This window comes from Fomitopsis serialis (genome assembly GCF_022376445.1).
Source record: "Fomitopsis serialis strain Sig1Antser10 chromosome Unknown B0H18scaffold_2, whole genome shotgun sequence".
NCBI lineage: Eukaryota > Fungi > Basidiomycota > Agaricomycetes > Polyporales > Fomitopsidaceae > Fomitopsis > Fomitopsis serialis.
The window spans coordinates 27,289-47,205 of record NW_025954962.1 but is presented as its reverse complement, the minus strand read 5'-3'; the positions used below and the strand labels follow the sequence as shown (position 1 = coordinate 47,205).

The window sequence follows — 19,917 nt, the reverse complement described above, 5'->3', positions numbered from 1 at the left end:
CCTGCGCCCGAGCGTCTGAGGCTTTCGACTACACACTGAAGTCTGAAAGCCCCGATTCCCTTCACCATCACTACTGCGAAGTATGTCATCTGCGAACGGAAAAATGGACGTGGATAGGGAGAAATCCCCCGATAGACGGTCGAAGTCGTAAGTATCCAACCAGTAATCACTAATTCTTGCTAGACGAAGTTTTGCAGGTCACGGAACCACTCGACCGAGACGCATAGAACAAGACGTTCTCATCGCTCTCGTTCACGAGACAAAGACAGGCGAGACAGGCGCGATGACCACGACGACCGTCGCGAAAGACGCGACAGAGACCGTTCTCGGGACAGATACAAGGAACGCGACGAGAGGCCTAGGGACAGGGACCATGATAGGGAGCGCGACAGAGACAGACGTCGAGACCGTGACGGGGAGCGTCACCGCTCTGACAGGGAGAGGGCAGAAAGCCGACACAGTCACCGCGACAAGGAGCGAGATGAAAGAGAGTACAGAGACAGACGCAGAAAACGAGATGAGGGCGAAGATGGTACGGATGGGGACGAGCGTTCCAAAAGGAAGAGACCCGATGAGGGTCTGGAGGAGTCGTCGTTGCCCGCGCCGCCCGCGTCCGCGGGTCTTCCCCCGCCTCCACCGCCCATGACGGACAGTCCTCGCCGTCGTAGGGACAGTTCACGGGAGCGTAGGTACGGTGACAGGGGCCCAAGAGCACGCGACCCTCGTGACGAATTCGATGACCTACCGCGCTACCGCCGCGACAGGGAGAGAGAGCGCGAACCGAGTCGCAAGAGCAGAGGCCCGTCTATGCCTGTGGATGAGCCCAAGGCAATCACTCCAGTAAGGTAGGCATCATGGTTTTGTTACTCTATTCCAACCTAATTCACTGATTCACGCCCTAGGCGACCGTCCCCAATCTACACGATGCCTAGCGAGGATCCCATGATGAATCCCGATGAACCGAGAGAGGACGACTCTGAAGCTCGGTCGGTATTCGTCTCTCAGCTTGCCGCACGACTCACGGCTCGTGATTTGGGTTACTTCTTCGAGGACAAATTGGGAGAAGGCACTGTGATGGACTCCCGCATAGTCACAGATAGGATTTCAAGGCGGTCTAAAGGGTCAGTTGCGTTCGTTTCACCGCGCAAACGTGCTGACATCTCCACAGCATCGGATACGTCGAATTCCGTGGAGTCGAGCATGTCGACAAAGCCATCGCTCTCAGTGGCACCGTCGTAATGGGTCTTCCTATCCAGATACAGCATACTGAAGCCGAGAGGAACAGACTTCATGCAGGAGACAGGTAAGATGATACTTTTTGTGTCCATGTCCAGAGCTGACAAACCTTGCTAGCAATTTAAATCTTCCCCCCGGCGTTAGCGCACCTCACGGTGGCATGCAGTGAGTGTTTTAAGCATACTACTACCTCCATTACTGATGCCGATGTATAGGCTATACGTTGGATCGCTCCACTTCAACCTTACCGAGTCCGATATCAAGCAGGTTTTCGAGCCTTTTGGCGAATTGGAGTTCGTTGACCTACACCGCGATCCCATGACAGGCCGTAGCAAGGGCTATGCTTTTGTCCAGTACGTACACTGTCCTTCACAGCCAGTGCCAGATGGTTGACACCCACCAAAGATACAAACGTGTGGAGGATGCCCGAATGGCTTTGGAGCAAATGGAAGGCTTCGAGTTGGCCGGCCGTACTGTAAGTTTTCAGTTGAAATATACTTGCCAGGTTCTAACCCTCAGTCCATTCAGTTGCGCGTCAATACAGTACATGAGAAGGGGACAACGAAGTATACGCAGCAAGACTCTTTGGATGAAGCAGGCGGTAATACTCTTAATGATTTTATCTTTCAATGTGAATATGCCCACTGATCATGGTTACATTTAGGTGGTAATCTGAACGCAGCTTCGCGACAGGCGCTGATGCAGAAATTAGCCAGAACTGACCAGACCCCGGCCCTACCTCAGCCAATGTTAGTTCGTTGAGCTCATTTGACCGCAATGTCTAATTTCGACGCTCTTTGCAGTATGAGGCCTAATATCCCACAGGCTATGGAATCTCGCTCTGTTCTGCTGAGGAACATGTTCGACCCCGAAGAGTAAGGTCGTGCATTCTTCCGCAGATCACTTGATTGACTGTTTTCATTATGCACTGAAGGGAGACCGAACGTGATTGGGACAAGGATCTCGCCGAGGATGTCAAGGGCGAATGCGAGTCGAAGTATGGCCACGTCGACTTCATTAAGATCGAGAAAGACTCTCAGGTATGCATATCGCGACATCATAAACAGCGCAGGCATACTGACCAGTGGCATATAGGGCGAGATCTATGTCAAGTTTGACGCTATTGACTCCGCTAAGAAGGCTATCCAGGGCCTCAATGGCCGTTGGTTCGGTGGGAGGCCCATCACCGCTGCTTTCATCTCAGATGCTATCATGCAGGCCCATATGTAACTCGGCGGACGCAAGAGCAAGACTACGGTATCCGATGCGAAGTACTAAATCACCCTCTTATGATACAGGTTCTCGAGACATACGATCGTATATCGACTGTTTCTGCTTCTATGGCCTATGTTCGTCGTTCTGAAAGTCTATCTATGCTGTGCAGATTACGTCGCCCTGGGGTCGCCCTCAGCGGGCCATCAAACCGGTAATCTCATCAGAGGCAGGTGTATCACCTATGCTTGTCCAATGTGATCTTTTGTTCCACTTCTCAAAACGACCCCTTTGTGCAGAACCACCGACCATCGAGCACGGGCACCTTTTTCTGGATGCAATCTTCCACATACCTCGGTTAAGCTCGCACTCGGTTTTACAGCCTCGGTTCGCGGCAAGCCTTGCCTCTGAGTAGCTTCTCCGAACGGTGATAGCATCCGTTCTTTCTCCACGACTCACAGTAACGCACACCGATTAGGGACAATGCAATGGGCCTGAACCCCGTGAAATGTAGCCACGGTACTGACAATGTGCTACTCTTGTAGATCGCGCACATGCAACCCCTTAACCCTATCAGGCTGAGACAATCCGGTTCATGCAATCATACGCAGGACGATGCATCACATTATTTCTTGCTACCTGACTATCCTCAATTCGCACTGATTGACCTCTAAGTAGAGGTGTCGTTGCCTACAAACGATTATCGGCCTTGCACGAGAGGTCAAGCGGTGCCAAACGCCTGTGCTGTCGCGTTTACCGCATCCGTCACGAATCTCCTGCCGATCTCCAACACACTACGTAGAAGGGTCAGTGATACTGCATAATATACGTTCCCAGTGCTTACCCTAAGTGAATGCAACAGCACTTGTCAGACACGCTCGCAGTGACATCATGCGAGGAGGCTCACCATCCATCGCCAATATGGGATGCGGCGCTGTCTCGTACAATTTGACCTCGACGTCTACTCCTGCCGCCTTCATCTTATTCGCGTACTCGATGCCCTCGTCCCGCAGGACGTCTAGGTCCATCACGGCGACCCACGCTTTAGGCAGCTTCTTGAACAACTCTTCAGGCGCGAAGATGGGCGAGCTCTCCCATGCAGTGCGGTCCTTCTCGTTCGGAAGGTAGTTATCGCGGAACCACAACATTCTGCCTGGAGTCAGCTGCACGGTGTTCGCGTTCTCTGCCCAGGACTTGTACGGCACGCCTGACGTCGTGGCCGTGTTATCGGTGACCGGGACTACAAGGAGCTGGAACATGACCGGGATCGGAGGCTCCGCTTGGACCGCTTTGAGGGCGACGACAGCTGCCAGGTTCCCACCACTGTCTAGGTTCAGCAAATCGCTCGAGGTTGTCTTGACAAGAGGCCTACCTGGACGAACCGCCGACCGCAATCTTCGTGGTATCCACGCTCAGCTGTGCCTTACCATTCTGGTACACCCACTCCAGGGCCTCGACGGCATCTTCAACCGCAGCGGGATACGGGTCCTCAGGTGCGAGTCTATAGTCGACGGAGACCACGACCGCCTTCGCACCTGTCATCGTGGGCGGGTATCAATATCGAAATACACAATACGCTCTCGATGTAGCTCACGCTTGCACACGTTGGTGCTGAATGCATTTTCCGTGTTGATATTACCCAGTGTCCAGCCACCTGAACACCATCCCATGTCAGCAGATGTAGCATCTTCGAGGTCTGCCTAGAGTCTTGCCTCCATGGAAGTAGATGAGAACCGGCCAACCCGCATCAGGCGCAGATCCCTCCGGCGTGAATACGCGCACGCTGAACTTGCTGAGAGCGAAGTCCTGGATGCTCCCAACTGGCAGAGGCTCTGAGGCGCCGTTGACGGGATTGCCTTTGCGCACGGCTGGGTCCCAGGGGAGGAGATGGAGTGGGACCTGGTGGAGGGCGTTCGCGCTGTGGAAGGCGGCGAACTCGGGGTCGAGCTTCTTCAGGATATCGGGGTGGATGGGTTGATGGATCTCGCCTTCTGCATCTGTCATGATGGTGCGCGATCGAGGAAGGTAACGACGGCGGACGATAGTTGAGGTGGGAGGGGCTAAGGGAAGATGATAGCTCTAACTGAACGGTTGATATAAGTACAGAGTTTGAGCTTGCTATCGTGACTCCTGAGATAGCATCCTGTCCGTATGAATAGCCCTGGCACGGCCTGCGCTGGCCTTCACTGACCGACGTGATCACATCCGATGTATTCATGGTATGTAAGTAGCATGTGCCGAGAAGCCCCCATTCCAGATGAGACGAACGGGTCGGCGTCACGGTTCTGTCGATTGTATTACGACTATGCAGTGGCTCGAGATCTGAGGCACAGTGAAAATCGGACCTGCCCGAACTAAGCCAGGGCCTGCCCGGAGCAGGCCTTGACAGCCATTTGACGTGTTCCACCTGCTCCGAGCTGCCCCCACCTGCCGCATTGGTTCTATCGGCGTCTCTCAATGGCGTTTTGTAACTTTAGACACGATCTTAGCTCGCTTACGCGCTATGGCCGTCCGCCTTAGTGCTTTAATGCCACCCCGCATCTCGTTAACATGAACGCCTCGATCGTAAGCCGTACGCGTAAGTCTCTTTAGCTTCGCTAACACTCTTCACTTGTGCGTTAACGCGTCCACGTTAGCCTTCCGCGCCCCGCCCAGTTCCTTGAGCCATCCACCTCCCGACCCCGTGACTTGCACGCCCGACCTCCGATGACGCCATGCAGACTCGAGAGACTCCAAGTCTTTCCGACTGCAGACGGCCTTCGCTTCACACCGCCACGTCAACATCCGCCGATATCTTATTCCACGACGTGCATAGGCACGCACTCCCTTCCGACTTTTTGAATCACTCTAATCGTATCAAACGCACGCAGGGCGAGTGGGCGGGTGGGCTGCAGGCGGCCAGGAGTGTGTGAGTGAGTAGTACATTACAAAGAGTGTCGCGCCAGCTCTCCTTTGTTTTCAGACGTAGGATCATGACCTGCGACGGGGTGGATGGGCTGTAGTGCCGCAGCCGATGGCATGTGCCGCACGGGCGAGCGAGGGTGAGCCTGAGGGTGAGTCCGGGTTGTGCGAACGGCAACTTCGCGCGGCCCGTGGGGTACAATGCCTTCCTGTACTAGTCAGCTATCTGCTGACCCTTGGGTTGGCGTGCAGATCTAGTCCGAGTCAAACAGAACTACGACACGTCGCCGCAAAACTGCTGGCGGAGCCTGGCGCTCGACCCGTTGTCGCCGCTGCATGATGCTCTCGAGTACGCTGTTCTAGGTCTGGCGATGCGAACAGGCGCTGCGGGACTCCGGCGCAATCCCGCACGCCCGGTGTCCGCCAAATGCGCCCTCGTACGGGTATTGCCAAAAGAGGCAACCCCGCGAGCGTCCAAACTCGCAGGGAATCTGAGGCATGCCCCCTCCATCCGCCAGGTCGACTCGCGAACGGCCTCAGGCACAGCAACATGGCGCACACGCGCGCGGCGAGCACCCACGGCAAAGGCCCCGCACGCAAATTTAGCCGACGAAGACACCGCGGGCCTGGGCGCAGCGACGAACTCACGACAGGTGTGGACGACGAATACACGGCAAGCGTGAACGACGAGCGGACGGCGGGGACGAATGAACGGCTGGCGGGATGGGCGAGGGCGAGGTCGAGGGCGAGGTCGAGGGCCAGAGCCAGGTGAGTCCAGCCACACGCGAAAGGGCTCGCTAACAGCGAGCACAGGACGCGGTGACGTGCAGCGCGACGCGCACGACGACGGCGAGCACGCAGGGCCAATGCCCTGCGTGTAGGCACGGCCGACGAACAAGCGGCGCGCGGACGGGCCGACGCACAGGGCGACCGCGAGCATGCAGGGCCAATGCCCAGCATGCAAGCACCGCCGATGAACGGATCGCGCGGGGATCAGCAAAAGACGGAAGACAGCGACGTGGACAGGGCCGAGGCGTGCGCAACACACGCCAACTGCGAGCGCGGAGGACGAATGTCCAGTGCACAGACGCGGTCGACGAACGCGCACACAGGTAAGCGGAAGGGAGGCCGAGGAGGCACACAATCGGGTGGGCGGGCGTGTACACAACCGGGCGGGACCACAACCGGGCGGGACCACAACTGGGCGGCGACGCACGCACGGCAACCACGAGCGCGCAGGGCAAATGCCCAGCACGCAAGCGCGGTCGACGAACGAGCCGCGCGCGCGAGCGACACACAGGAGACGGCGACGGTGGACAGGGCGTGTACAACACACGCCGACTGCGAGCGCGTAGGGCCAGTGCCCCGCATGCAAACGCAGCCGACGAGCGTGTCGCAGGTAGTGAATGGGGGCGAACGGACGAGGACGAGCGGGCGGGAGGCCGGGAGGCGTAGTAGTAGTGCAATGTATATTAGTGTAGTAGCATTATAATCGACGGCAGTTTACAGCAGGTTATAGCAGATTACGGACCTGCCCCCAGCTGCCCAGACCTGCCCGCAGACTAAGACGCCTGCTCTCGGCAGGTTGGGGCAGGTTATGCGTTAAGGCCGTGTTTCAATTGCCTGCCCCCAGTCAACCGAGAGCTGCCCGTAGTGTAGTCGTTGACAGCAGCTGTCAAGACCTTTTCCGGGCAGGTGTCAGCTTAGTTCGGGCAGGTCCAGTTTTCACTGTGTCTGAGGCCTAGTCCAGGAAAGCAGACTGGCAGTTCATTCGCCTTCGTATGATATTGAGTGCATTGACTGACATACTGAGGCCGGCGAACAAAGAGGCCATTGCCAGTGCAGAGCCACTGATGCATAGGTGTGTACGCTCCTCCACTGGGGCCAGTGTGAGGCCGCAGATCGTAATCGAGGGCTCTAATGAATTGCGCGCTTATCTGAGTACGAGGCGCCCGATGCCAAGCGCCCATAAACCATCCTTCAGCAGAACCGCGTGCTACGGTCCAGACGTCCACCGTTGAGCCTGGCAGCCTGGGTGTGAGGCAGGCCCTATATGTACAGTACGTCCTATGGACGAAATATTCCATACTCGTTATGATTGATCACACACTCAGCTAGCACCATGACAGACACGTTAGCAGCAAGCACACCCGAAGACACTGAGATACCCACTTTGCCAGAGCTGCTTGCTTCGTCGGGTACTCTCCCCTCGTCAGTGTTGTCTTCGTCAGATACATCTGCGTATCTATCGCACCTCACGACTCTACCGCTCTCAGAGCTCACGTCCCAGCCTGCTGAGCTTTCGTCTTCATCTGCACAACTCACTAACGCGCTCACAACGCTGTGCTACACATCCTACCCGACCTTCCTCTCCATCCACTCCTCGACGTCTGCCCTCTCGTCCTCCCTCTCCGCATTCTCATCCTCTCTTGATGTCCTCCTCTCGTCCCTCCCCTCTCTGGAGTCTTCCGCGCGGTCCTTCGCAGAAGACACACGTTCCATCCAAAAGGACAGGCGCAAAGCCGCGCTCGTCCTCGAGCACCACGACAAGCTGCACGACGTGCTCTCGCTCCCGACGTTGCTAGACTCCTGCGTGCGGAACCACACCTACAACGAGGCGCTCCTGCTCGCGCAGCACGCGGCAGGGCTCGCAGCGCGCTTCCCGGACAACGCGCTCGTACAGAGCGTCAAGGCGGAGTGCGACGCGCGTGTGCAGGCGATGCTCGGGCAGCTCCTGCGCATGCTCAGCGAGCAGGCGAAGCTCCCCGCGCTCTTCCGCGCGGTCGGATTTCTCCGCAAGATGGACGTGCTCGACGAGCCCGAGCTTGCGCTCGCGTTCCTCACCGGCCGCGGCGTGTACCTCGACGGCCTCCTCAAGACGGTCGAGATCGAGAAGAAGGGCGTCGAGGGCGACAGGGAGCGCGAGAAAGAGGCGTATGCAAGGTATCTGAAGCGGTATGTCGACCTGTGGAGGGAGGGCGTTTACGATGTCGTCACGCAGTACACGACGATCTTCCTCGAGCGCGCCCCGTCGACGTCCGGGACGGCGCCGACGCAGCTGCATATGCTCCTCACGACATTTACGGGCTTGCATCTCCAACGGCTCCTGGCGCTCCTGCGCGAGACGCTCCCGCATATCCAGGACCCTTCGCTGCTCACTTCGCTCCTAACGCAGCTCACGTACTGCGCAAACTCGTTCGCGCGGGTGGGCATGGACTTCAAGGGGCTGCTCGCTCCTATCTTCGTGGATGCTGTGCGGATGGGCGTCCAGAACGAGCTGGAGGAGGCCGCGGACGGATGGTGCGACGCGTTGAAGCCGAGCACGAGCTTGAGCTCGTACAGGTCCAAGGCGACGTCCAAGAGGCCTTCTAGGTTTCTGGTCGCAGCAAGCGCTGCTCCGTCGCCTCCATTGCCGACGGACATGCAACTGCAGGCCCTCTCGTCCGGACCTCCAAATGTCCCGCCGCCTATCCTTGTCTCGTATCCGCCCTTGGCGACGTACACGAACGCGATACTGACTGCGCTCAATGGCTTGCGGCTGCTGGCGCCGGTAGAGCTGCTCGATGACCTGTTGCAGGCTCTGGATACATCGCTTGCACGTGGACTGGACACACTGCTGACTCTTGCACGGGATCGACCATGGACATCCGAGCCAAAGTACATGCCGGTCGAGGACGAAGAGCAAAAAGAAACGGAGGTGATCAAGGCCGCGGCAGCGGTATACGTGAAGATGTTTCTGCCGTTCATGAGGAGAGCACTGGTGGAGGGAGTGTACGGAGTCAAAGTGGGCGATGTGGATGCACCTCCCAGGAAAGACCTCGGTGTGGCATTGGAGGGATGGGAACACTGGGGTGCCGAGTCGAATGGTGATGCTGCAGAAGGACACTGAATATAACGTTCGTTGTTCGATATTCTGCGTGGGTTGCACTGAAGGAGTATGCTCGACTGGAATGGCCTTCTAGGTGCGTGCTGCGTTAATCAGTGATCTAACAGCCTCATTTGGTGTTCAGGTAGCTGTTTTCTATCTCTGCCGCTACATCGTGCGTTGAGAAACAGAAATTCGATAAGGCTGCCGGTGCACAACAAGAAACGGCGGCTTTGATTGTACTGACCTGTTAAGTTACATCGTTGCGTGAGTGGCGGATGTGCGCGTGTGCCGCCACCCGGTGGCACGGCTGAGTTTGGCAGGTGGATGTCGTCCGTAGCGCATCCCCTGCCAGACCGTTCACCATCTGCGACGTCACGAAGCGTAATGACGTCGCCAAACCCGGACGTTGCCTCGAATATATCTACTGACGATGTTCCTGCCACACGCACGCCTTTCTTCCACCCACTACTCCCAGGAATTCACACCGTGCATCTTCGCAGTCATGGGCAACCAGGTCTCCAGAGCTCAATACCTCACCGTGGGGTCCTTTCTCGTCAACTTCGGCACCCAGCTCTACGGGATGTTGACCAGTCCCAACATGAAAGACGTCGCCGAACAGGTAGGACCTGACTCGCTTTGCTGCTAGCCACGTAACTGACCATCTTGTAGTACCACTACGCCTTTTCCCCGAATCCTTATTTCATCGCCGCGTTCTTCTCCGGACAAGTAGTCCTCCAATTGGCCTGGATCCGCAAACTCTTCTCTCTCGATCCTTCAGGCTATCAAAAGGTTGGTTCCGGTAGCGCAGACGGAGTCACCGCCGAAGAAGTGGAGTCTATCCAGACGGCTACGGAGTATGCGCCCGTCTATGCGTTGGGAAACCTTTGCATCGGTAGGTGTGTCCTTGCACCTATCGCTTCGTGTTCTCACTGTCCGCCAGCCGGATGGCTCTTCTTCTGGCTGCGCGAGGAGTTCACCGCCTCCCAAGTGTTGGTCACTATCAACACTATCGCTCAACTCGCTGCTGTGGCTCGCCTCCCGCCCATCACGCCGGGCAGCTCGAGGCTCATGGTCCTGACCCATTTGGTCGCCAAGACTTTCGCTGGTGTAGGGGTGCTGGACCTGCTCGACAACGGTGGCGTAATGACGGTGCGTACTTCCTCTTGTCTGTCTTTATCCTCGTCTAACGTGCGTCGGGTGTAGCGCTATATAGCTCCGCCATCTAAGCTGGCTCAAGGTCTCACGTACGCACTCTTCCCCCTCGCGACAGCTGTGTCTACGCCGTTTTTCGGGTTGACTCTCCTGTATGATGTTGTGGGGGTCTGCGTTGGTCAACGCGGTGTATTCGGCGCCAGCGGATGGAGCAATGGGTTGGGCTGGACCGCAGCCGCAATGGGTGGTATTATCGGTGTCAAGGCATTCTTGACGCGCAAAATATTGTAAAGAGCCCACCGCATTTTCAATCATTGTGAAGCCATCGATGTATCATAGTGTAGGATGTGTTCGACGACATGGAGATGTATGTCCTGTACCAGTGTATTTGTTGTCAGTGTGGCGGCATGCTTAGTTTGAACTATGGTCATGTCATATTTGCATGTATCTTCTTGCAAGTCTGGATAGCAGGTTGTTGAGTCAGTCATCTTTTTCCCAGCATGCGCTGGAGCAAGATGAAATATATGTACGTAGTGGTCTCCTTGAGTAACGGCTTGAATGCGTGAACCTGGGGCCATGGATCTACTTGCCATATTCGTTGCGTCTGGATTACGTAATCTCATCCTGAACGCCGGGCTAAGATGATCGCAGAGTCGCTCCAACTACCCTCAACTATCGTTCTGTGGCACTTATTCCATCGCGTTCGCTATGCTTAAAGGTGCGCATGTATGCGTCTTCCGATACAATATGGCTAAACAGGTCTGCATAGGACTGGTCGCCTACGACGAAGATTCCCAGAGCGACCGCGAAGACTACGCGCCAGACCCTCAGAGAGTTCATGTAAGAGCACCCATTCTCTCCCCGCTTTCCCGCCGTTTCCCTCCTCCCTCGCTGTTTCTTTCTGCTGGGTCAGGACAAACCAACGAAGGCCCGCGCTGACGCTCAATCAGAAGCCGGTGAGCCCCTGCGTTATGTACCGTGTCTGCGCACAGAAAACTGAACGTCCGTCCCGGGCCAGCACATGGACAACCTCGCGCATCCTCCTCAAGCGGTGCGCAAGTCGTGATACGCCGCCCGGTACATGTGAAGTCGCGACCTCGCCCCCGCCGCCAACTCTCCGACCACGCCGAGGGCGACCACCCAGGGTCCTCCGCCGCAGAGCCTTCGGAATCCGGAGACTTGCCGGATACTGCTTCGCGCATGAGTGTGTACGATGAGGAGGAGCCGGACGATGAGCTTTCTCGTATACGGAGGCTCCTGCGCCCGGCGGAGATCCCGGGGGTGGAGGACTGGGGCGTCCCGCCGCCACCATCGACGCCGTGCGATCCAGCATTGGAGGTGAGTCTGGCATGGTCTGCCCGTCGTCGTACAGTACTCATATGCTACACCAGGCGAAGCTTACACAATTCATGTCGCTCAAGCGAAATCTGAGCGACCCTATACACTTCAACGACTCCCTGATGTCAAACCGGTCGTTCCGCAACCCGCATCTCTACACGCGGCTCGTCGAGTTCGTGGACGTCGACGAGCGCGCGACGAACTTCCCGAAGGAGCTCTGGGACCCGACGGACGTCCAAGACGAGTGGTACGCGGACCGCATCGGTAAGTCTCTCCGCTGGTCGGTCGGATGGCTGTTCATGCAAGTTCCTCGTCTTATCGGGCGCGGCTCTCGCACATCGGTCCCACATTACTACCGTGACACACCATGCAACCACATTCCGCCGCCATGCACCTCGTATTTGCCGCCCTACGGCAATGGACTCCCCACATCCTCTCGTATCAAAGCCGAAGCCCAAAAGGTGCGCTCGGAGCAGCAAGCCGCGCAGGACGGCAGCTTCAAACGGCTCAAGATCGACTTTGCGTCGGCCTCCCGCCGACCGACAGCTGCGGCCCCGCAGCGAGCCGAGCAACGACCGGTGGCCTCTCGTGGTGGCGTGCTTGGGAACGGGTATGGAAGGGGGAGAGGGAGACTTCGATTTGGCTAGTCAGGACGCTGAGCTGTTGTTATGTTTACTACGCCTTGTTCTGAGGTCGCTGCAATGTTAGTCGCTTTGCTGGGTTGCCGTCGGGCTCTTGCATCATGCCCATGGCTGTCAATGACACATGCATCTTGTAAGGGATAGAGTAGGTGAAAGCCAAGGGAACAGTGCTGAGTGTAGATTGCATGTGTAGCAGGCTATCTGAGGGACAAGGACCTGCACCGGGCAGGCCGCAGCATACATTGCGACGAAAATAAGTCGAGGATTTGCTCGGGGTAGGTGTAAGGTGGATCCAGCAGACAGGCTTAGCGGTGATGTGATATTCTTGCGGTCGACGACTATCTTACAACCTATCTTCCGGTATAGCTACAGATTTAATGTGCTTCCACATCCTCAACAGTCTCATAGAACTCTTTCGCGAGTCGCTTCTGTGCATCGGCACCTTTCTCCGTCTGATGAATACAGCGCGCGAAGGTTCAGATATGCACATGGGCTGTGGGGAGCGGGAGGACGTACCTCTGTGTCACCGATTGCCCGGAGGACGAAATGCTTCCTTCCACTGAGCCAAGCCTCGGACACCACGTTGTCCAGAGGGGTGCCGTGTGCGCCAGCGAGGAAGCAGCCTGCCTCTTGAGCTATCACAGATCCAGCACATATGTCCCAGGGCCTGGGTGGAAATGTCTCAGCGGACGTAAGGGGGCTTAAGCTTTGGTACCCACCAGCATCCGACCTCCCTGCAAGGCCTGGGTCAACGGTGTGATCGAATCTACCCTATGAGATGAACTTTACCAGTAGATATCCATGCCGCCTTGGGCAACCATGGAGAAGTTGAGCGCTGCGCTGCCGAGAGAGCGCAGTGAATGCGCCATCCGCCCACCCGCGACGCCTTCCTTGGGGTTCCCCGCAAGCCTCTTGAAGGAGTCGCCTTTGGCGCGGATTATATCATTCGAGCGATCCGAGCCCCATTCAATGCCTGGTTGTGCGGCACTTAGACGATGACTTGTCTAGGTGCAATCTGCACATACCAATGAGGGCCTGCGAGAGCGATGGCAATGGGCGAGGGACTGCAAGCGGGAGCTTCGCGGGCGCGCGACTGCCCTGTGTCAGGTAGGCCCCTTGTCCTCTGATGGCAGTGTACAACTGCTCTAGGAACGGGTTGTAGATGACACCAAGGACGGATGTCTTCTTGTAAATGAGACCGAGGGAAATGCAGACATGCGGGAACCCGTGCACAAAGTTTGTCGTTCCGTCTGAGCATGGCAGGTCCGAGCTTCAACGAGGCATGGCGCGCGATGTTTGGTGGTACATACCAATGGGATCAACGCAGAACGTCGGCTCATCCGATAAAGGAGGCCTAGAGCCTGCAGCGTAGGACTCCTCTCCTATACTGTTATATTCCGAATAATGAGCCTACTACAACCCACGCTAACGCAGAGGACGATAGAGAATGATCCTTCAGGGCTAAGGCGACGCCCAGATCAATCACACGGGGATGAGACGTACAACTTGAAGCTCGGGTACTTGCTTCCAAGCTCCCTCTTCACCAGCTCTTCAACCTTCACGTCGAACTCCGTCACAAGGTCAACCGAGTTCTTCTTCTCATCTACATTCCCTGAGGATCGAATGGCTTGCGAGCCCTGCAGGATCACGTCTCCTGCGGTTCGCGCGAGCTTGGTGGTAAAGTCGAGTATCGACTGCAGGTCGGAGGCAGAGAGTTCAGTCGCGGCCATATTTCCGGATGGCACTGCAGTAGCGCGAGGTTGGACAAGTGAAAGTCTAGAGGTGAATTGCAGAGCCATCGCGATACCAGGCCCGGGTATTATACCAGTCGTCGGCGTTCGCTACTGACGACACCGATCGCGATCGCACTCAGTCACGTTCCAAGACACGTTCGCGGCGATGTAAGGTCGCATGTACTTCCAGCCGTACGGTCCGCAAGTACATATGTGCGTCCAGAGGCGACGTGCTATGTACACATAACCGGGACTGGTGAGCAATGTTCCCGCGTGTTGTTGGCGACAAGGCAGTGTACACCTCTACGTTCCACCCGTCAAATGTCCGTATGTGATCAGTTATGCTTGACTCGACGTGTCCGATTCATCCTTCTTTTCCCTCACTTCTATCACTTCGGCCAGTTCAGACTCGGCCTTGTCGTGGATGCGCCTCTCACTAGGACGCCATTTGCGGGAGTTCCACGGCTTGACCCCAGATCGGTACAGCTCATCAACCTAGCAATTTTTGGTTCAGAACCATCCATATGGGAGAACGCCGTCGACGTACCTCTTCAAGGGTGAGACCAACCGTCTCGGGGATGAATAGATATGTGTAGACCCAGCCGAAGAGCAGCATGCCGAAGAAGATCAGCAGGATGAGAGGACCGATCCGCGCTGCGATCCGCGGTGACCAGAAACTGAGAAGGAAGTTCCAGACCCAATCTGTTGTCTAGAGTCAGCAACCATTAACTAGGCGGATTCCGCGTGACACTCACTGGCGGCGCTACCCAACGCGATACATTTCGGTCTCACTCGCAACGGGAAACTTTCTGCCAAGTATACCCTGGGACGTACATCAGCCAACCATTCTAATGACAGAGCCCGAGATAACAAACCAAGGTGTTGGTCCCCAGAATGCACCGTACGTGAATACGTGCATGATAGCAAATGCTATGAGTACGTCGCCGCCTTGCCGATTGCGCTGCGTGAGTTCATTGAGAGGCGTGCCCGAGGGCGCGAGCATGAAGTGTCCTGCGAGACCGGCAATGACAGCACAGACGGCCTCAAGTAAAGCGCCGACAAGGAGAGACTGAGATGCTAGGTGTCAGACGAAGCAAGACGGAATACATTGATGCGTACCTTTCGACGACCCCAAGCATCAATGAAGTAAAGGGCGGGAAATACCCCTGCTACAGCCACCGCTCCGAGAATGGTTTGGATAACATAGGGAGACAGCCTAAAAATTCACATCATGAGAGACTGCGTGCGTCCAGACAATAAATGGCGTACTGTGTACCAGCGCTCTGAAGGGGGAATGGTCGGTGAGCAACCACAAAACGACGACCTACTGTCACATACCTGGAAGAATGTATCGCCGTAGTAGACTGAGAAGTTGACGACTGAGGATCAGATGCGCAGTATGTGACAAGACGACTCACAGTAGAAGTTCTGTCCGTTCAGTTGCTGAATGAACTGAAGCATCATGCCATTGATCGTTCGCTTCCAGAGCATGTTTCTCTTAGAGAAGCACTCCGCCCAGGTCACCTTCCCGCCTTCGTTTTCGGCCCTAATGCCGTATTCGAGTTCCTCGATCGCTTCTTGGACAACTGGGTCGTCTTCCGGTAGACCATTCAGCTCAGCAACCACAGACAAAGCCTCGGCTTCTCTTCCGGTGCCTAGCAAATGCCGTCTGCGAATATGCCTCAGACAAGTTAGGACAGCGAAAGACCTAATGACACTCACGGTGACTCAGGGAGGAAGAATATACCGGATATAAGGATAAGGCCCCACAGGATCTGCAATCCAATGGGAATGCGCCACGACGCGGAGCCACTAATCCTGTGTGTGCCCAGCTCGATACAATCGCTGATGAAGATCCTAAACTCGATCGCATAAGTCACTCTACGTCGTCACAGCAGTAAAGGAAATACATACCCCATGAAGATCTGAACTTGATAGACGACAATGAGAGCCCCTCGGAAGGCCTTAGGAGCGGTTTCGCCATTATACAGAGGGACCAGAGCTATAGCCATGTCAATAATGCTTCCACAGCTTCATTCGGTACTTCTGCGGCATACCAGACAAGCCTCCCACGCCCAATCCAGAGACGAAGCGACCAAATACAATTTGGGCGAGGGCACGGTTGGTGGCGGTCTGAATGACGGTGCCGATGGTGAAGATCGCGGACCATATGATGATGGAGCTCCGTCGTCCGAACCGATCAGCTGTGAATGCCTGTGCGATCGCCCCCACGATCGTCCTATTTAATTGCCATCAGTCAGAAGGTCGCCCATAATGACCTCGATCGAGGATCATGGATGTTATAACGTACCCGACGGAGAGCAACGACGTGATGATCGACTGGCGCGAACTGGACAAATATGGGACGCCATCAGAGGCGACTTGCCCGAAGCGAGCAGCAAAGTCGGGCATGATGAGGCATCCCTAGTTGTGCCAGCAGCTTTCAGCATTCTCGAAGATAGACAATGAAAGAAAACGCACCGAAATGACACCCATGTCATAGCCGAAGATAAATCCTATTCATTCACGTTCTGTCGAGAACCCCTTCGTCAGCGCAACCTCCAGTAGAAGCTGCTGAGTAAACTCACAGTTCAACGAGAAGATATAGAAGGGTCTGGTCGACACCGCACCTCCTATTCATGAAATAAGTGGCCATCCAGTCCTTCCGCAGATGTACGCACCAAACGCGACGAAGCCTGCAAGTAGGATCGCCCTGTGATTAGTAGGCACACCCATCTTGCTTGCGTATCTGCGAATTCTCGATCTGCTGTCGAGGTTCGACGTCTCGACAGTCAACGGGCCGTCATCTGAGCCCGCAACTATATATCAGTACTTGGGTGGGGTGACCTGTTCTCCAGTGGAACCGGGGTTCCGTCCCTACAGGCATGCTTAGTGAAGGTGCACTTCGCCGCAATGAATAGCACACTCTGGGAGCAAGAAGGCTTCGGCCCCTGGTAGTTTTTTGCCTCCTCGACGGACCTCGACAATCGCGTGGAGCCAAACTTAGATACCGTCAGCCCAATACGCCGACGCAATGGAGCTCTGATTTTCCTCCCGCTCGCATGTGAGCTCAGAGACATCGTCTTGCCTTGCGGTTTCAGCAGGTGGGATATTGGACCATCTGTGTGCTGTCCAAGAGCAGTCGGGTATTGCTGAGGACAGTCAAAAGCAACACTTTGCTTTGCTTCTGGCCACTCTGGACGAAGTGTCTGCGTCCAAGCGATAAGTAAGACCGGGCTCCGTGAGAGGAACCTACGACGCGAAGGTGGTCAATTGTCACAAGAGAACTGGCAGAGACAAGCTTCGTCGGCACGTTCGGTTCTACCTAGGAAGAAGAGCAGATGGTCGAACAATCTCTCACCGTCAATCGTCACTCAAGTCGTCACAAGACAACTGGCTGCGCGCCCCCGACTTCACGTGCTCAGAAGTCGAGCTTGCATGTTAACTGAGCTTCTAAGCTGGCGCAAGTCAGACTTCGAACTTCGCTGGTGCAGAGAATCTGGTAGATCAGAGAAACGCGACAGTAAAGTCCCTGTTGTTACATAGCATCGACAATCTCCTTTAGCCTGACTTCGTCAAGAATTTCGAATCCTGCCTGCGGCGTGACCTGTCCAAGGTGTCAGCCGACCACTCGAGCGAATGAATGGAGAAGCAGGAGGATACTCCGGACAAGCCACATACCTGTGCGAGTTGAACGTTGTGGTGGTCCAGCTTCTCCTCCATGACTTGTTTCAGCACCCGAAGTGTCAGGATCTGAGCTTCTCGCAGGGTCATTTGCTAATCAAGCAGACGTTGAGCCACAATTCCCCTTGGCTCATGCCAAAGGCACAACTCACGCTATGCCATTTGTCCTGCAGTTCAGTTTGTGCGGCTTCTGACCCTGAACCAATGGCTTTTGCCTCGTATCGCACAGAGGTACCCGACGGGTCAGTATGGAATCTACCAGCAGTATGATCAGTAACTTAACCGGAAGATCCCAGAAGAATGGCAGCATACAGCTGAGGCCCCAATTCATCAATCCCCGCGATGAGGAGGGCAACACCGAATGGTCGACTCATCATGGCATCCTCGTCGTGCACACTCTCTCCAAAGCGCAGAGCGAGATCGCACACAGCCTGTGTCACACTCTCCACCTTTATGCGCTCGTCGTAGGTGAAGGCGTGGTTCTGGGATGTTACGCGGGCATGGTCGATCATTGTGCGTGCATCGGCGGTGAGGCCGGACATCGCACAACCAAGATGTGCATCAATCTCCATGATCTTCTCGATGGAGGAAGACTCAAGAAGTGGTGACTGTACGCGCTTTTCTACCGCAAGCACGACGCCCTCGGGTGTCTTGACGCCGACAGTGGTTGAGCCCAACTACATGCGGGAAACGAAGTGAGCAAGTAATGACCACAATGGAACGTACACATACCTTGATTGCTTCAATTGCATACTCCACTGCAGGGATACCATGGGCTCCTGTACCGCTTCATATGGCATGATTGCACATACCTTGGAACAGCCGTCCCTCGGGAGAGAAGGTGTTAACACCACGGTCTAACCGTACCGATGAGCATTGGAGCACACATCATGTATTCTTCAGAGCATACCGTACTCGGATCTTGTCAAGAACATAGCTCAGGTATTGGAGGACGCGTGGATGAACAGAGGAAGGAGAGATTGCGTACGCGGTGGGCTGAGCGCGCTCAAGGTCGCAAGCGCCGAACGCGCGTCGCGTACACGCGTGTCTGACCCTAACCCCGACCAATATACGATAGTACGTACTCATACACAGTTGCAATGCTTCTATTAGAATACGGCATAATCATCAAGCTCAATGGGCCGTAAAAACGTTCGTTTTGATACATCCTGCGCTCTATTACACAACAGCATACAACGTGGGGGGCATGTGTACTACAGGTCGTCTACAGTCGCGACGATGTCATCTCAGGCGAGGCTGCATCACTGTCAGCCTTCAGAATGAACAGGAAGAACTCGTCAAACACCAGACATACCTGACAATGCACTCAATCTCAAAGCGCCCATCGAGCGGCAGACGTGCCACCTGCACAGTCGACCTCGAGGGCTTGTGATCGCCGAAGAACTCAGCATAGATAGCGTTCATGGCAGCGAAATCATTCATGTCCGCAAGGAAGACCTAACGATAAAGTAGCGTCGGCATCAATGACTACGACAATCGCCCACATAGTGGTCCACATCTAGCACATACCGTGGTCTTCGCTACCTTGTCGATCGTCGCCCCGCCGGCCTCGATGATCGTCTTCAAGTTCTTGAGTGCCTGCTTGGTCTGGGCCTCAAGACCGCCGTCCACCTTGTATAAGTGGTCAATCCAGTCATGGAATCGGCACAAGAGCAAAAAATAAAACATACCAGCTTCCCGATCGCAGGGTCGATACCGAGGGAGCCAGAGACGAAGAGCAAGTTGCCAGCCTTCACGGCCTGAGCGTACGGGCCAACGGCCGGGGGAGCATCTGCAATGTAGGCATTATCAGCAAGCAGAATGGCGCGTGAGAGCGAGTAAAGACGGACTGACCAGGAGTCGAAACGAAGGACAGGGACATGTTGCGGGTTGGGACGAAGTTCGGAGAGGCTCGTCGGGCGGCAGTGAGATTGAAATTGTAGACAACCGAGTGACTTGCTTTGTGCAGGGGAAGACGAGCAGCAGTGGCGCGGCGAACGATCGATTGCATCCCGACTCTGGACTGGTCCCGGTCGGCGCCCCGGATGGAGTCTGTCCGTGGCACTTCGAAGTTTGCGATATTCGCGTGACGAGACACGATCACATGGTCCGTGCCTTCCAGGATGCTCCCAGTGTGCGAATTCAAAAGATT

General features: G+C 55.7%; 9 protein-coding genes across 9 annotated transcripts; 4 read left to right on the top strand and 5 right to left on the bottom strand.

Annotated features, from left to right (window-relative positions):
- Positions 1-25: 25 nt before the first annotated feature.
- B0H18DRAFT_183214 (uncharacterized protein) lies at positions 26-2,579 on the top strand. The gene is made up of 12 exons (XM_048037005.1): positions 26-147; positions 198-845; positions 903-1,121; positions 1,169-1,303; positions 1,354-1,401; positions 1,452-1,589; positions 1,642-1,711; positions 1,765-1,837; positions 1,901-1,985; positions 2,040-2,111; positions 2,171-2,276; positions 2,332-2,579. Exons 1-12 carry the CDS (start codon positions 83-85, stop codon positions 2,464-2,466), a joined length of 1,794 nt encoding a protein of 597 aa, XP_047900075.1. The 5' UTR covers positions 26-82; the 3' UTR covers positions 2,467-2,579.
- Positions 2,580-3,032: 453 nt separating this feature from the next.
- B0H18DRAFT_968647 (lipase/ esterase) lies at positions 3,033-4,599 on the bottom strand. Its single transcript, XM_048043522.1, has 5 exons — positions 4,161-4,599; positions 4,043-4,102; positions 3,821-3,983; positions 3,356-3,771; positions 3,033-3,243 (listed from the first exon to the last, which is right to left on the bottom strand). Exons 1-5 carry the CDS (start codon positions 4,450-4,452, stop codon positions 3,170-3,172), a joined length of 1,005 nt encoding a protein of 334 aa, XP_047900074.1. The 5' UTR covers positions 4,453-4,599; the 3' UTR covers positions 3,033-3,169.
- A 2,872-nt stretch (positions 4,600-7,471) lies between these two features.
- On the top strand, positions 7,472-9,238 carry B0H18DRAFT_1081294 (Dor1-like family-domain-containing protein; the record flags this gene model as incomplete). Its single annotated transcript, XM_048031370.1, has 1 exon — positions 7,472-9,238. The coding sequence occupies one exon, from the start codon at positions 7,472-7,474 to the stop codon at positions 9,236-9,238; it is 1,767 nt and encodes a 588-aa protein (XP_047900073.1).
- B0H18DRAFT_968637 (uncharacterized protein) lies at positions 9,187-10,814 on the top strand. The gene is made up of 5 exons (XM_048043521.1): positions 9,187-9,245; positions 9,360-9,836; positions 9,887-10,109; positions 10,158-10,366; positions 10,421-10,814. Exons 2-5 carry the CDS (start codon positions 9,648-9,650, stop codon positions 10,658-10,660), a joined length of 861 nt encoding a protein of 286 aa, XP_047900072.1. The 5' UTR covers positions 9,187-9,245; positions 9,360-9,647; the 3' UTR covers positions 10,661-10,814.
- Positions 10,815-11,035: 221 nt separating this feature from the next.
- Positions 11,036-12,428, top strand: B0H18DRAFT_968631 (HCNGP-like protein-domain-containing protein). Its single transcript, XM_048043520.1, has 6 exons — positions 11,036-11,087; positions 11,139-11,209; positions 11,283-11,325; positions 11,388-11,707; positions 11,761-11,971; positions 12,155-12,428. The coding sequence occupies exons 1-6, from the start codon at positions 11,078-11,080 to the stop codon at positions 12,352-12,354; spliced, it is 855 nt and encodes a 284-aa protein (XP_047900071.1). The 5' UTR covers positions 11,036-11,077; the 3' UTR covers positions 12,355-12,428.
- Positions 12,429-12,538: 110 nt separating this feature from the next.
- On the bottom strand, positions 12,539-14,179 carry B0H18DRAFT_968626 (uncharacterized protein). Its single transcript, XM_048043519.1, has 7 exons — positions 13,852-14,179; positions 13,659-13,735; positions 13,374-13,598; positions 13,138-13,321; positions 13,068-13,082; positions 12,865-13,015; positions 12,539-12,800 (listed from the first exon to the last, which is right to left on the bottom strand). The coding sequence occupies exons 1-7, from the start codon at positions 14,076-14,078 to the stop codon at positions 12,723-12,725; spliced, it is 957 nt and encodes a 318-aa protein (XP_047900070.1). The 5' UTR covers positions 14,079-14,179; the 3' UTR covers positions 12,539-12,722.
- A 57-nt stretch (positions 14,180-14,236) lies between these two features.
- On the bottom strand, positions 14,237-17,211 carry B0H18DRAFT_968623 (general substrate transporter). The gene is made up of 15 exons (XM_048043518.1): positions 17,008-17,211; positions 16,762-16,958; positions 16,563-16,599; positions 16,393-16,505; positions 16,139-16,320; positions 15,996-16,083; positions 15,804-15,938; positions 15,500-15,750; positions 15,420-15,445; positions 15,351-15,364; positions 15,201-15,297; positions 14,957-15,150; positions 14,837-14,904; positions 14,629-14,783; positions 14,237-14,576 (listed from the first exon to the last, which is right to left on the bottom strand). Exons 2-15 carry the CDS (start codon positions 16,815-16,817, stop codon positions 14,421-14,423), a joined length of 1,572 nt encoding a protein of 523 aa, XP_047900069.1. The 5' UTR covers positions 16,818-16,958; positions 17,008-17,211; the 3' UTR covers positions 14,237-14,420.
- Positions 17,212-17,542: 331 nt separating this feature from the next.
- On the bottom strand, positions 17,543-18,767 carry B0H18DRAFT_968616 (proteasome subunit alpha type 5). Its single transcript, XM_048043517.1, has 7 exons — positions 18,676-18,767; positions 18,578-18,622; positions 18,498-18,523; positions 18,078-18,442; positions 17,918-18,020; positions 17,763-17,858; positions 17,543-17,688 (listed from the first exon to the last, which is right to left on the bottom strand). The coding sequence occupies exons 1-7, from the start codon at positions 18,698-18,700 to the stop codon at positions 17,620-17,622; spliced, it is 729 nt and encodes a 242-aa protein (XP_047900068.1). The 5' UTR covers positions 18,701-18,767; the 3' UTR covers positions 17,543-17,619.
- A 48-nt stretch (positions 18,768-18,815) lies between these two features.
- B0H18DRAFT_968613 (Endoribonuclease L-PSP/chorismate mutase-like protein) lies at positions 18,816-19,814 on the bottom strand. The gene is made up of 5 exons (XM_048043516.1): positions 19,620-19,814; positions 19,457-19,557; positions 19,296-19,397; positions 19,081-19,223; positions 18,816-19,022 (listed from the first exon to the last, which is right to left on the bottom strand). Exons 1-5 carry the CDS (start codon positions 19,774-19,776, stop codon positions 19,013-19,015), a joined length of 513 nt encoding a protein of 170 aa, XP_047900067.1. The 5' UTR covers positions 19,777-19,814; the 3' UTR covers positions 18,816-19,012.
- Positions 19,815-19,917: the final 103 nt, after the last annotated feature.

Excerpts from the sequence above, each read along its gene's own strand:
- B0H18DRAFT_183214 (XM_048037005.1), top strand. The coding sequence starts at position 83 with ATGTCATCTGCGAACGGAAAAATGGACGTGGATAGGGAGAAATCCCCC. Across the intron at positions 1,402-1,451 it reads GCACCTCACGGTGGCATGCA|GCTATACGTTGGATCGCTCC; the intron begins GTGAGTGTTTTA and ends GCCGATGTATAG. Across the intron at positions 2,112-2,170 it reads AACATGTTCGACCCCGAAGA|GGAGACCGAACGTGATTGGG; the intron begins GTAAGGTCGTGC and ends TATGCACTGAAG.
- B0H18DRAFT_968647 (XM_048043522.1), bottom strand. The coding sequence starts at position 4,452 with ATGACAGATGCAGAAGGCGAGATCCATCAACCCATCCACCCCGATATC. Across the intron at positions 3,984-4,042 it reads CAGCACCAACGTGTGCAAGC|GTGCGAAGGCGGTCGTGGTC; the intron begins GTGAGCTACATC and ends CCACGATGACAG. Across the intron at positions 3,244-3,355 it reads TCCCATATTGGCGATGGATG|GTGTGTTGGAGATCGGCAGG; the intron begins GTGAGCCTCCTC and ends CCCTTCTACGTA.
- B0H18DRAFT_968637 (XM_048043521.1), top strand. The coding sequence starts at position 9,648 with ATGTTCCTGCCACACGCACGCCTTTCTTCCACCCACTACTCCCAGGAA. Across the intron at positions 9,837-9,886 it reads TGAAAGACGTCGCCGAACAG|TACCACTACGCCTTTTCCCC; the intron begins GTAGGACCTGAC and ends ACCATCTTGTAG. Across the intron at positions 10,110-10,157 it reads GTTGGGAAACCTTTGCATCG|CCGGATGGCTCTTCTTCTGG; the intron begins GTAGGTGTGTCC and ends ACTGTCCGCCAG.
- B0H18DRAFT_968631 (XM_048043520.1), top strand. Across the intron at positions 11,326-11,387 it reads TGACGCTCAATCAGAAGCCG|CACATGGACAACCTCGCGCA; the intron begins GTGAGCCCCTGC and ends GTCCCGGGCCAG. Across the intron at positions 11,708-11,760 it reads CGTGCGATCCAGCATTGGAG|GCGAAGCTTACACAATTCAT; the intron begins GTGAGTCTGGCA and ends ATGCTACACCAG.
- B0H18DRAFT_968626 (XM_048043519.1), bottom strand. The coding sequence starts at position 14,078 with ATGGCCGCGACTGAACTCTCTGCCTCCGACCTGCAGTCGATACTCGAC. Across the intron at positions 13,736-13,851 it reads AAGTACCCGAGCTTCAAGTT|TATAGGAGAGGAGTCCTACG; the intron begins GTACGTCTCATC and ends GGAATATAACAG. Across the intron at positions 13,599-13,658 it reads GTTCTGCGTTGATCCCATTG|ACGGAACGACAAACTTTGTG; the intron begins GTATGTACCACC and ends TGCCATGCTCAG.
- B0H18DRAFT_968623 (XM_048043518.1), bottom strand. The coding sequence starts at position 16,817 with ATGGGTGTGCCTACTAATCACAGGGCGATCCTACTTGCAGGCTTCGTC. Across the intron at positions 16,600-16,761 it reads GCAGGCTTCGTCGCGTTTGG|AGGATTTATCTTCGGCTATG; the intron begins TGCGTACATCTG and ends ACGTGAATGAAT. Across the intron at positions 16,084-16,138 it reads GGGCGTGGGAGGCTTGTCTG|CTCTGGTCCCTCTGTATAAT; the intron begins GTATGCCGCAGA and ends ACATGGCTATAG.
- B0H18DRAFT_968616 (XM_048043517.1), bottom strand. The coding sequence starts at position 18,700 with ATGTTCTTGACAAGATCCGAGTACG. Across the intron at positions 18,623-18,675 it reads CTTGACAAGATCCGAGTACG|ACCGTGGTGTTAACACCTTC; the intron begins GTATGCTCTGAA and ends CGGTACGGTTAG. Across the intron at positions 18,021-18,077 it reads GATGAATTGGGGCCTCAGCT|ATTCCATACTGACCCGTCGG; the intron begins GTATGCTGCCAT and ends TACTGCTGGTAG.
- B0H18DRAFT_968613 (XM_048043516.1), bottom strand. The coding sequence starts at position 19,776 with ATGCAATCGATCGTTCGCCGCGCCACTGCTGCTCGTCTTCCCCTGCAC. Across the intron at positions 19,558-19,619 it reads GTCCTTCGTTTCGACTCCTG|ATGCTCCCCCGGCCGTTGGC; the intron begins GTCAGTCCGTCT and ends CCTACATTGCAG. Across the intron at positions 19,224-19,295 it reads ACAAGGTAGCGAAGACCACG|GTCTTCCTTGCGGACATGAA; the intron begins GTATGTGCTAGA and ends CTTTATCGTTAG.